A 13,301-nucleotide genomic window follows, 5' to 3' on the forward strand; every position below is an offset into this window, starting at 1 on the left:
ACAGTTACAGTATCTCTCTCTCCCACCACCTAGGAGACATCCATACTCTCATATATCCCCATTGTAAACCTTCTAACTCTACACTGTAAACCTTCTAACTCTACACTGTAAACCTTCTAACTCTACACTGTAAACGTTATAACTCTACACTGTAAACCTTCTAACTCTACACTGTAAACCTTCTAACTCTACACTGTAAACCTTCTAACTCTACACTGTAAACCTTCTAACTCTACACTGTAAACCTTCTAACTCTACACTGTAAACCTTCTAACTCTACACTGTAAACCTTCTAACTCTACACTGTAAACCTTCTAACTCTACACTGTAAACCTTCTAACTCTACACTGTAAACCTTCTAACTCTACACGGTAAACCTTCTAACTCTACACTGTTAACGTTATAACTCTACACTGTAAACCTTCTAACTCTACACTGTAAACCTTCTAACTCTACACTGTAAACCTTCTAACTCTACACTGTAAACATTATAACTTTACACTGTAAACGTTATAACTCTACACTGTAAACCTTCTAACTCTACACTGTAAATGTTATAACTCTACACTGTAAACCTTCTAACTCTACACTGTAAACCTTCTAACTCTACACTGTAAATGGTATAACTCTACACTGTAAACCTTCTAACTCTACACTGTAAACCTTCTAACTCTACACTGTAAACTTTATAACTCTACACTGTAAACCTTCTAACTCTACACTGTAAACTTTATAACTCTACACTGTAAACATTCTAACACTACACTGTAAACTTTATAACTCTACACTGTAAACTTTATAACTCTACACTGTAAACATTCTAACACTACACTGTAAACTTTATAACTCTACACTGTAAACATTCTAACACTACACTGTAAACTTTATAACTCTACACTGTAAACATTCTAACACTACACTGTAAACTTTATAACTCTACACTGTAAACATTCTAACACTACACTGTAAACTTTATAACTCTACACTGTAAACCTTCTAACTCTACACTGTAAACTTTATAACTCTACACTGTAAACCTTCTAACTCTACACTGTAAACTTTATAACTCTACACTGTAAACTTTATAACTCTACACTGTAAACATTCTAACACTACACTGTAAACTTTATAACTCTACACTGTAAACCTTCTAACTCTACACTGTAAACCTTCTAACTCTACACTGTAAACTTTATAACTCTACACTGTAAACATTCTAACACTACACTGTAAACTTTATAACTCTACACTGTAAACTTTATAACTCTACACTGTAAACATTCTAACTCTACACTGTAAACTTTATAACTCTACACTGTAAACATTCTAACTCTACACTGTAAACTTTATAACTCTACACTGTAAACATTCTAACACTACACTGTAAACTTTATAACTCTACACTACAAGGAAGAATTTAATGCATCTGTCAAATGAATGAACCAACCCTCCTCCACCCAGCCACAACACACACACACACACACACACACACAGACACACAGACACACACACACACACACACACACACACGAAAACATACACACACACAGAGGCTGTTTGTTGACACTGCCTCTGAGGTGCATGCTCTGGCATTAATCACAGGTATGAGAGAGGGGTCAGCCCTTGCTGGCGAACATAGAAAACCACCTCACAACGGGAAACTCTGTCCTGGGTTACATCCCAGACCTTTCCACTGCACTGGCTGTGGAACACACACACATTGGCGCCTGTGGACCAGCACTTCCAGAGTAAAGGATAATAAAAAATGATATTTGTACACCTCTATGTCAGCTAGGCCAGGGCCAGGCTACACTCAAAAGGGTTCTTTGGCTGTCCCCACAGGAGAACCCTTTTTGGTTCCAGGTAGAACCCGTTTGGTTTTCATGTGGAAAGGAAAGGGTTCTACCTGGAACCAAAAAGGGTTCTTCAAATGGTTCTCCTATGTGGACAGCCAAATAACCTTTTTAGAATCTAGATAGCACCTTTTTTTCTAAGAGTGTAGGAGGTAAACTATGTATAGTAAGAGTCATGCCCAGACATACACACAGTGATTGGTCCAATGACTTTCATCAACAGGTAGACCCCACTAAGGTTGGCATCCTCTCACTAGGCAACAGGTTAACCTAAGTCAGAGTCTGTCCTTGCCTCATATTATTCAGTAATAGTGTTCCTGCCTCATAGCGTTCAACATATTCATACAGCAACTCCCACAGCAAAAAAAACAGTTTTCTGACTCAGTCAAAAAGGCTGCCTGTGGTTTTGGCTTGTCGTACCCAGAGCTTGTGATTGAGGTAACAGCCTGGGGGAACTGTTTCATTTAGCTGGTTTTCCTCGTCTGTGTCGCCTTGCCTCCTCAATCACACTCCTAGGCTGTGACATCACTATGAGACAAACTGACTCTTCAGAACAGGGAGTGGGATGATGTCATTTCCCACATAGGAGTTAATGATGACAATATAAGGATCAATACAGATCTGAATGAATGGAAGCTTCAATGAATATGACTGGAACTCCAACCCACAGTCTGTGTGTTTGCATGTGTGTGGGTCTGTGTGTGTTTGTGTGTTTTTGTGAGCAAGTGTGAGTGTCGCAAAGGAAGTGAGTCTGCCCTGCTCTTTGATTCTGCCTCTGGGTGACATGTGGACTTCCTTCCTCTGTCAGCCCTACAGACCTGCTCTGGGGAACGCAATTAGCCATCAGCCCTGTGGCTATTGTGTGGTGTTTATAGAGTCATCCGATAATGATCTTTGGGGTCGGTCTGTCTGTCTGTCTGTCTGTCTGTCTGTCTGTCTGTCTGTCTGTCTGTCTGTCTGTCTGTCTGTCTGTCTGTCTGTCTGTCTGGGAGTGTCTCGTTCACCCCTATCCTCTGTCTGACTGTCTCTCTCAGGTTGGTATGGTTCTGCTGCTGGACTGGCAGGGGCATTGTTTTAATTTCCCTTCACTAACTACAGCCTGGGGGAGAGGAGGGGAGAGGTTGAGAGAAAGAGAGAGAGAGAGGGGGGGGTGCAAAGAGAGACAGAGAGAGAAAGAGTGATGGAGAGAGAGAGAAAGCTAGAGAGAGAGGAGGGGGTGTGGAACCATCTTGGGAGGATCTGTTGCTACTAGACAGCGTGTTTATCACAACAGCTGCTGTCCACAGGGGAAACTTGGCAGGCTACATCAAAGCCCTATTCACAGCCCACCTCCACTGGCTGACACACACACACACACACATACTATATTAAGTGCAGCATACAATAAAACGTTAATTCTCAGGTAGGAGGCTGTGTTACACTTTACAGTTGTGAGCTGCCAGCAGTGAGGTCTGTTTTTGAATTGTTTGAGTTTTTGTGTAAATGAATTAAAGTTCCATTTGAGTGGCGCCCCTTGTATATGCCAACACATTCTTCCCAGAGAGAGTTGAGTGCTGGCCTCTCTTCAACACTTCTCTTACAACCACACTTTAACAGGCTGGACCGTGTGTGTGTGTGTGTGTGTGTGTGTGTGTGTGTGTGTGTGTGTGTGTGTGTGTGTGTGTGTGTGTGTGTGTGTGTGTGTGTGTGTGTGCGTGTGTGCGTGTGCGATGAAGTGTATGAGCGAATGAGTCAGAGAGAGAACAGAGAGAGAAAGGAAGGGTGAGAGTGAGTTTTTAAAACATCAGTTTTACCACGCTCTTTAATAGACCTGAGGGATGGGGTTACGTTTTATTCTTCTGTAAGGCTGCCTTGTAAAGCGTTTCTCGGCTCCTCTAGGTGCTTATGTTGCTAATGATACGCTGCTGCCACCATGTGGCCATAACCATCACTTACACCCCAAAACCCCACTCTTCCGTGTTGTCGTCTCTATAGCAACCAACTAGCTCGTAACCCGGGGCAGGCGAGAGCTTGGCAATAAGGCAAATACCGCAGCTCAACAGTGAGGTGAAGTGACGCTTGAGCAAATCCAACATGAACACCATCTTCTCAAGGTAGTTGCCCTCGTTACATGCATATATGGTTTAATGTACCACTATTACTTGGTAACACCTGTGTTGGTTAGCTATACTGTTTTAATAAACCCCAGTACTGTAGCAGGAAAAGCTAGCATGGACCAGACGGCTCTACATAGTCAACATCGAGCCAATCGGTTGATTCTTCATTTGATGCTGTACTAATTCTATAGCTAACCATGTCATGTTTCACTATATACTGCCTTTCCACGATTATGTGTGGAAACCACGGCTAAAGTGGTAAATGGGCCTAGATTATGTATGGAGAAGATTGCGCATTGGGAATACTTTATTTCATATGAGTGCGCCTTTGGAAACACACCTGTCTCACAGATATAATAATGCTAAAGGGATGTGTACTGCTATTTGGCTCATCTAGCGTTTATCTCAAACACGACCCTAAAACTTCCTGGAGGTCTATAGTTAGCTGAAACCCCTAACCCTTCATAACTCTTAATCTTTTGTCCAGAGACAGACAGATAAAGAGCATGGAGCTGACAGTGAGCCATGCTGAGAAGTACCTGGGTCAGTTCTGCAGCCTGCTGGCCTCTTACACCAGGAAGACAGGCAAGCTGAGGGACCAGGCTGACATGCTGGTCAGACAGCTCAATGACTTCTCGAATACTGAGGACCCAGAGCTCCGTACCTGTCTGAAGAACCTGGCTGAAGACCTGGCCATGGTGCAGGACTACCGCCAGGCTGAGGTGAGGGGTGAGAGGTCAGGGGCTGTTGGGGAGTAGTGAACTACATATAGGCTTGTTAAAGTAGTAATTGAACTTAATTGTGTAGTAGCTTTGTGGTAGCTGAACTAAATTCAATTCTTGGTAGGGTTTTCAGTAGTTCATTTATTTTTTTGCCATTTAGTGGTGTAGCTAACTACTGGAATTACACTACGTTTTTTGCAAAAATTAAATAAATTATGGCTAAAGTAGGCAATCATTTCCTTTATTTTTCAGCATCAGACTTGCCTAATTGTCACTTGAAAGAGTTTTTGTGTATAGGCTTAATTACACATTCTGTTAATCTGACTCCAGGGGGGGTCTGTTATTGATTTGATTTTTATTGCAATTTGTAATCTATGACATTTCAGGTTTAGATAATAACAAAATAGTTTGGCTGTAGTGAACTACTTTCTCAAAGAAACATTGGTTCAGTAAACTATATTTTTAGAGTAGCTTCCCTGAGGACGTGGGTGGCCATGGTGCATCTACTGGGTTAGTGTAAGGGTTAACGATAACAGTAACAGTAAATAAAGGCATTATGGGAGTTACTCAGTCTTAAGTGCCAAAGGAATACTACAACACTGTATATAGTGTGCAAAGACAGTGTTGGTTTCGAGACATTTTTACCTAACAAAAATACAACAATTTGTTTCTCACACCTTGAAATACTGTTGTTTTGAAGATGAAAGTCTGTTTACTGTGTCTACCCCTGACAGATAGAGAGGCTGGAGACCAAAGTCGTCACTCCCCTCAAAGCCTATGGAGATATAGTTGAAAACAAGAGAGTAAGTCCTCACACATGGAAACGAACACACTGTAGATTTCATACAGTAATTACCAGACAAAATACAGATCCCTCATGCACGCATGCACGCACGCACACACACACACACACACACACACACACACACACACACACACACACACACACACACACACACACACACACACACACACACAATCTTTGTCTCTTTCTCTCTCTCTCTCTCTCTCTCTCTCTCTCATTGTCACTTCACACACTCTTCACAGCCTCTCATGGCAGAACAATGGCAGTGAATGTATAGGCTGTCTCTTCTGAGACAGTGTGTTTGAAGCTTCATGGACTGGTCATATCTCTGACATACAGGCAGATCTGAAGAGGTTCAATGCTGATCGGGACAGAGCGCTGAAAGAGCTGCAGAAACTGGAGAAACTCCAGCAGAAGGATCCCTCCAATAGACAAAGAATTGTATCCTTTCTCCCAGTCTATTTATATCTGCATATACAGTGCCTTGCGAAAGTATTCGGCCCCCTTGAACTTTGCGACCTTTTGCCACATTTCAGGCTTCAAACATAAAGATATAAAACTGTATTTTTTTGTGAAGAATCAACAATAAGTGGGACACAATCATGAAGTGGAACGACATTTATTGGATATTTCAAACTTTTTTAACAAATCAAAAACTGAAAAATTGGGCGTGCAAAATGATTCAGCCCCCTTAAGTTAATACTTTGTAGCGCCACCTTTTGCTGCGATTACAGCTGTAAGTCGCTTGGGGTATGTCTCTATCAGTTTTGCACATCGAGAGACTGACATTTTTTCCCATTCCTCCTTGCAAAACAGCTCGAGCTCAGTGGGGTTGGATGGAGAGCATTTGTGAACAGCAGTTTTCAGTTCTTTCCACAGATTCTCGATTGGATTCAGGTCTGGACTTTGACTTGGCCATTCTAACACCTGGATATGTTTATTTTTGAACCATTCCATTGTAGATTTTGCTTTATGTTTTGGATCATTGTCTTGTTGGAAGACAAATCTCCGTCCCAGTCTCAGGTCTTTTGCAGACTCCATCAGGTTTTCTTCCAGAATGGTCCTGTATTTGGCTCCATCCATCTTCCCATCAATTTTAACCATCTTCCCTGTCCCTGCTGAAGAAAAGCAGGCCCAAACCATGATGCTGCCACCACCATGTTTGACAGTGGGGATGGTGTGTTCAGCTGTGTTGCTTTTACGCCAAACATAACGTTTTGCATTGTTGCCAAAAAGTTCAATTTTGGTTTCATCTGACCAGAGCACCATCTTCCACATTTTTGGTGTGTCTCCCAGGTGTCTTGTGGCAAACTTTAAACGACACTTTTTATGGATATCTTTAAGAAATGGCTTTCTTCTTGCCACTCTTCCATAAAGGCCAGATTTGTGCAATATACGACTGATTGTTGTCCTATGGACAGAGTCTCCCACCTCAGCTGTAGATCTCTGCAGTTCATCCAGAGTGATCATGGGCCTCTTGGCTGCATCTCTGATCAGTCTTCTCCTTGTATGAGCTGAAAGTTTAGAGGGACGGCCAGGTCTTGGTAGATTTGCAGTGGTCTGATACTCCTTCCATTTCAATATTATCGCTTGCACAGTGCTCCTTGGGATGTTTAAAGCTTGGGAAATCTTTTTGTATCCAAATCCGGCTTTAAACTTCTTCACAACAGTATCTCGGACCTGCCTGGTGTGTTCCTTGTTCTTCATGATGCTCTCTGCGCTTTTAACGGACCTCTGAGACTATCACAGTGCAGGTGCATTTATACGGAGACTTGATTACACACAGGTGGATTGTATTCATCATCATTAGTCATTTAGGTCAACATTGGATCATTCAGAGATCCTCACTGAACTTCTGGAGAGAGTTTGCTGCACTGAAAGTAAAGGGGCTGAATAATTTTGCACGCCCAATTTTTCAGTTTTTGATTTGTTAAAAAAGTTTGAAATATCCAAAAAATGTCGTTCCACTTCATGATTGTGTCCCACTTGTTGTTGATTCTTCACAAAAAAATACAGTTTTATTTCTTTATGTTTGAAGCCTGAAATGTGGCAAAAGGTCGCAAAGTTCAAGGGGGCCGAATACTTTCGCAAGGCACTGTAACTCTACAAGAGTAGCAGAATTCCAGAATGATTATAGTATTTACATCAACAATCCTTATGTCAAGACACAGTATTGATAAATACGACATATTGCCTGTGACAAACGATTGTTTGTCAGCCATATTTACTCTATGAGTGGTGCTTTGAGTGACAGGTTCAGATCAGCTAACCTGGTCTCTGAGAGGTTTTAGAAATGTAGATGTTCTGTTCTAGTCATGCTTCAATACCTTATCCAATGTTTTCAGTCACAGGTAACATGATTTCTCTGGAACCCCCTGTCACATCAACAACACCTTCAACACTGCAACGATGCAGATATCTGACCATTGATGAGATCTTGCTATGTGGTTCCAGAAGTTTTGGTAGCTGTCATAAAAAAGAATTTATCTTTCAAGTTTCTAGTACAGTTGTAGTATTCCTTTGCTGTTTGATTTTCAGGCAGAGGTGAATGCTCAGAAGGCGACCAATGATGCTCACCGCAGCACCAGACAACTGGAGGAGACCATCAGTGACTTCCAGAGACAGAAACTGGAGGACATCAAGGTTGGTCTTCAACCACAACACACATATGAACACAACACACACACACATATGAACACACACACACACACACACACACATGAACACAACACACACACACACATATATGAGCACAACACACACACACACACACATGCACATATAAACACAATACACACACATATAAACACAACACACACACACACACACACAGACTCACTCACTCGCATGTGTTCCAGTCATACTCAGGCATGTCCATCCTCTTACAGTGACAATAATACTAGGTCTTCTTCCAGAGGATCTTCACAGACTTCATCACAGTGGAGATGGTGTTCCATGCCAAGGCTCTTGAGGTCTACACACACACCTTCCAGAACCTGGACAGCATGGACATAGACAAAGACCTGGAGGTTAGACACACACACCTTCCAGAACCTGGACAGCATGGACATAGACAAAGACCTGGAGGATAGACACACACACCTTCCAGAACCTGGACAGCATGGACATAGACAAAGACCTGGAGGTTAGACACACACACACCTTCCAGAACCTGGACAGCATGGACATAGACAAAGACCTGGAGGTTAGACACACACACCTTCCAGAACCTGGACAGCATGGACATAGACACAAACCTGGAGGTTAGACACACACACACCTTCCAGAACCTGGACAGCATGGACATAGACAAAGACCTGGAGGTTAGACACACACACCTTCCAGAACCTGGACAGCATGGACATAGACAAAGACCTGGAGGTTAGACACACACACCTTCCAGAACCTGGACAGCATGGACATAGACAAAAACCTGGAGGTTAGACACACACACACACACCTTCCAGAACCTGGACAGCATGGACATAGACAAAGACCTGGAGGTTAGACACACACACACCTTCCAGAACCTGGACAGCATGGACATAGACAAAGACCTGGAGGTTAGACACACACACACCTCCCAGAACCTGGACAGCATGGACATAGACAAAGACCTGGAGGTTAGACACACACACACCTTCCAGAACCTGGACAGCATGACTGAGAGGTGAGAGTTCCAGGTATGGGGCTACAGGGCTGATCATCTCCCCGGTCTCAACAGCTGTTCATTGGGAGGATCAGGGTGTCTGACAGCCCTCTGGACAACCAGACCCTGCTGCCCTCCTCTATGGCCCACCAGCCTAGTCCCACCCTGGGCTCCAGCCTCAAACACACTGCTGAATCAGCCAAGAAGGTAAGATTGCATCTGCTGCTAGCATTACAGACAAAAACATAGACCTCCACAATAATGAATGAAAGAGAGTAACATACACTGATAAAGGTTAACAGTCATTACTGTCCTGTACAGACAGGTATATTTAGTTTCCTTTACAAGACTGTCCCAAGTCTTTAACCCATCTCCTGTTCACAGTCCCGTAGCAGCATCCTACAGCGCCAGAGGGGTGTAGAGGAGGAGGAGGAGGATGAAGAGGAGGAGTATGAGTCAGAGATAGAGGCTCAGCAGAGCAGGCAATCCTACGCCTCTCAATACACCCAAATACTCAGACAGAAGAACTGATAGATTGGAGGTACACACACAAATGCACCCAAAAAGACACACACACACAGAGAGAGAAAGACACTGCGTCTCTTCACACACATGTACACACACATTCAGATATCCGTATAGATCTGCTGACAGATGAGAATATGTAGTCAGTGTCTGTTGTCAGGTAAAGTCAATACTCAGGGTATGTACCGTACTGCAATAGATCTGTTGATGACTGTGCAGATGTGTTCCTGTACAGGGTTTGCAGTAAGTTGTTCTGCAAATAATGCTTTGTCAATGGAGGCATTTGGCACTTAAGACAGACTGCAATCATTTGTAATCAGCCATAGCTGAGGTATAGCTGAGGAGTGATAATGTGTTCACATTTTATAATGAAAAACAAATCAATGTTCAGTAATGGTTGTTATTTAGAATGGGAAAGTGAAGAATACATTATATTCCTAGATATAAATGTAAACATATCAAATAAATTGACCCATTTGCATTAAACCTGAATGAGAACTCTCATCATCATCTTGTTTCCATGGAAATGAACTCATTGGTAATAGCCTACTGACTTCCATTGACTGTGAAACAACATTGCTTCCTCAGATGACTGCAATAACAGCTTGGCAGTGGGATCACACTCTGCAAGCCCAATGAAGGATTACAGCTGTGCAGACTGCAGCTAAACCACTGACATGCTAGATAGGATAACACTGTTTGGCTTTCACCAATGGGTTTCTTTATCACACTCAGGCATTCTGTTCTGTTCAGGCTGTTGAGTTTGTCATAAAGCATGGCCCAGGTTCATTTACCTCTGTGCTGACTGAGATGGACTCTCTCACAGGAGTTATACGCTTGACAAACTGTTGGGGGGGTGAATACAGTTGGAAGCAACCAATCATTGGGCTTGGTTGGATAACAGACATTAATGCTGGAGATATCAATGTCGCCTGGGTAGTTTGCCTGTGGAATCAGGGAGACGGTGAAACTAAGTTTAGAGAGCTGCAGTTGTGAAAGAGCAGCTGTTTGGTGATGTTGAGGTTATTCACTGTAAGCTAAAGGGTCAAACAGGAAGTGGGGGAGAAGACATGGTTTTTCCATTTGCAGATGTACAGTAACTCAAGAGTCTCTGTTTCACAACAGTGTGACAGAGCAGCATGCCAGGGCAATAAGCTCAGGGCGAAACCTCCCCTTATCCCCCCCAGAAATATCTGATGCAATCCATTGTACACTATACTCAGCAGGGTAGCCTAGTGGTTAGAGTGTTGGACTAGTAACCGGAAGGTTACAAGTTCAAACCCCCTCTGTCATTCTGCCCCTGAACAGGCAGTTAACCCACTGTTCCTAGGCCGTCATTGAAAATAAGAATTTGTTCTTAAAACTGACTTGCCTAGTTAAATAAAGGTTTAAAAAAATACTCAAACACACATGAGGACAGGGCAGAGGCATCGCCTGCACCTCCTCGTGAGCTTTGTGCATCTTGGGCATCACTCTGAGATGCACACACTCTATCATATTCTTTGGAGGAAATTGGCATCATGAAGCACATTGATGCTACTGTTGCAATATTACTACGGAAGTGAGCATCTGCTTCTACTGGTCACAGTATACTCACCACTTATCAAGTACATAGTCATGCTGTCACAGCAACTTCAATTATTACTGCCACTGACAGTACTCTGCTATACCTCAGAACAGTTATCAGATGTAAAATTCGTAAAGATCAAAGATCTGCAGTTACCACCATTAACACTCACTGTTCTAAGATCAGTGGTACTCTACAAAGAGCTAGACCAAGGCTGTGGTGTTGTGTCACTCTCTGCACCATGATATATCTGGAGCCCCCCGAGATTACAGGGTGTGATTACAGGGTGAGATTACAGGGTGTGATTACTGGGTGTGATTACAGGGTGTGATTACAGGGTGTGATTACAGGGTGAGATTACAGGGTGTGATTACTGGGTGAAATTACAGGGTGTGATTACAGGGTGAAATTACAGGGTGTGATTACAGGGTGTGATTACAGGGTGTGATTACTGGGTGTGATTACAGGGTGTGATTACAGGGTGTGATTACAGGGTGTGATTACAGGGTGTGATTACAGGGTGTGATTACAGGGTGTGATTACAGGGTGAGATTACAGGGTGTGATTACTGGGTGAAATTACAGGGTGTGATTACAGGGTGTGATTACAGGGTGTGATTACAGGGTGTGATTACAGGGTGAGATTACAGGGTGTGATTACTGGGTGAAATTACAGGGTGTGATTACAGGGTGTGATTACAGGGTGTGATTACTGGGTGTGATTACAGGGTGAGATTACAGGGTGTGATTACAGAGAATCCTCCTGGCTGATCTGTCTGTTCCCTCCCTAGGGCAGGCCAGCTGAAATAACACTGCACACAGACTACGCTATAGCCATCCTGAATCCCCATAAAGACACCGGGGCCAAAACCAGAAGCTCAGCATTCATCTCTAGCCAAAGACCATTCCCAAGTACTTCTAGCTCACATATGAGTTTCTAGGGACTAAATATTGTATTTTGTGAATTTGACAAGGCTATGCATATAAGTAATACCATGCACATAATACTCTCACTGGCTAGAAGTGTAGCATTACATGTGCTATTTAAAATGCGCAGGCTGTATCCCATCTGCTCCTTATGATGGAGAGGTGACGGACATTACATAACCAGATAGTATGAGAGCTAAGCTGCCAGCATGACCTTCCATTGACCCTCTTACTGAATATAGATTCACCTACTATGGAGGAGGTTACCGTAGCAACGGTGTCATGCATTTAGCGAGAGAGAGAAAGAGTGAGAGAAAGAGCGAGAGAGGGAGATTATCTGTGTGTGTTCGCGTGTGCGTGACCGTTCATGTATGACATGAGTGTGTATGTGTCTTGGTATCAAAGATGTGACACCACTGTGGCTGTTGCCATTGGAGATGCACCTGGGGACCTCTCGGGTTCAGTAACCACAGTGAGAGGGAGAGGCAGAAGTGCTCTGATTGTAAAAGACACCTGACCTGTGAACGTCTGTGTGATCTCTCCATGTACTGTGAATATCAGAGGACTAATCATCATATCTCTGATCTCCAGCAGGTAGCAGGTAAGTGTCTCTGCAGCATTGCTATTATGGTCATCATGTCGTACTGTTCATTGCTGCTCAATCAAGGACAAATGAACATCAAAATGTTTACCAAAAATAAATACAGAAATGGGTTTTATAGTATGCTTCAGAAGTACTCATAAACAGAAACTGACCGGGGAAACTAACCAGGGAAACTAACCAGGGAAACTGACCAGGGAAATTAACCTAGGGAAACTGACCGGGGAAACTAACCAGGGAAACTAACCAGGGAAACTAACCAGGGAAACTGACCGGGGAAACTAACCGGGGAAACTGACCGGGGAAACTAACCGGGGAAACTGACCTGGGAAACTGACCAGGGAAACTGACCAGGGAAACTAACCGGGGAAACTGACCGGGGAAACTAACCGGGGAAACTGACCAGGGAAACTGACCAGGGAAACTGACCAGGGAAACTAACCGGGGAAACTGACCGGGAAACTGACCAGGGAAACTGACCAGGGAAACTAACCAGGGAAACTGACCGGGGAAACTGACCGGGGAAACTGACCGGGGAAACTAACCGGGGAAACTGA

At 43.4% G+C, this 13,301-nt stretch overlaps 1 protein-coding gene and 1 long non-coding RNA gene across 2 annotated transcripts in view; one reads left to right on the forward strand and one right to left on the reverse strand.

Moving 5' to 3' along the window:
- LOC118964928 overlaps window positions 1-8,475 on the reverse strand; it is a 29,317-nt gene extending 20,842 nt beyond the window's left edge. The window contains exons 1-2 of the long non-coding RNA XR_005052232.1: window positions 8,363-8,475; window positions 5,349-5,446 (exon numbers count right to left, since the gene is read on the reverse strand). This is a non-coding gene — a long non-coding RNA (uncharacterized LOC118964928). The remainder of the gene's footprint in view (window positions 1-5,348; window positions 5,447-8,362) is intronic.
- LOC110526485 (CBY1-interacting BAR domain-containing protein 2) lies at window positions 3,826-10,161 on the forward strand. Its single transcript, XM_036980869.1, has 9 exons — window positions 3,826-3,946; window positions 4,437-4,671; window positions 5,406-5,474; window positions 5,816-5,917; window positions 7,822-7,827; window positions 8,015-8,119; window positions 8,392-8,505; window positions 9,201-9,332; window positions 9,510-10,161. Exons 1-9 carry the CDS (start codon window positions 3,927-3,929, stop codon window positions 9,654-9,656), a joined length of 930 nt encoding a protein of 309 aa, XP_036836764.1. The 5' UTR covers window positions 3,826-3,926; the 3' UTR covers window positions 9,657-10,161.
- The last annotated feature ends 3,140 nt before the right edge of the window (window positions 10,162-13,301 follow it).

The sequence above is a fragment of the Oncorhynchus mykiss genome, chromosome 6 (assembly GCF_013265735.2).
Source record: "Oncorhynchus mykiss isolate Arlee chromosome 6, USDA_OmykA_1.1, whole genome shotgun sequence".
Classification (NCBI taxonomy): Eukaryota; Metazoa; Chordata; class Actinopteri; order Salmoniformes; family Salmonidae; genus Oncorhynchus; species Oncorhynchus mykiss.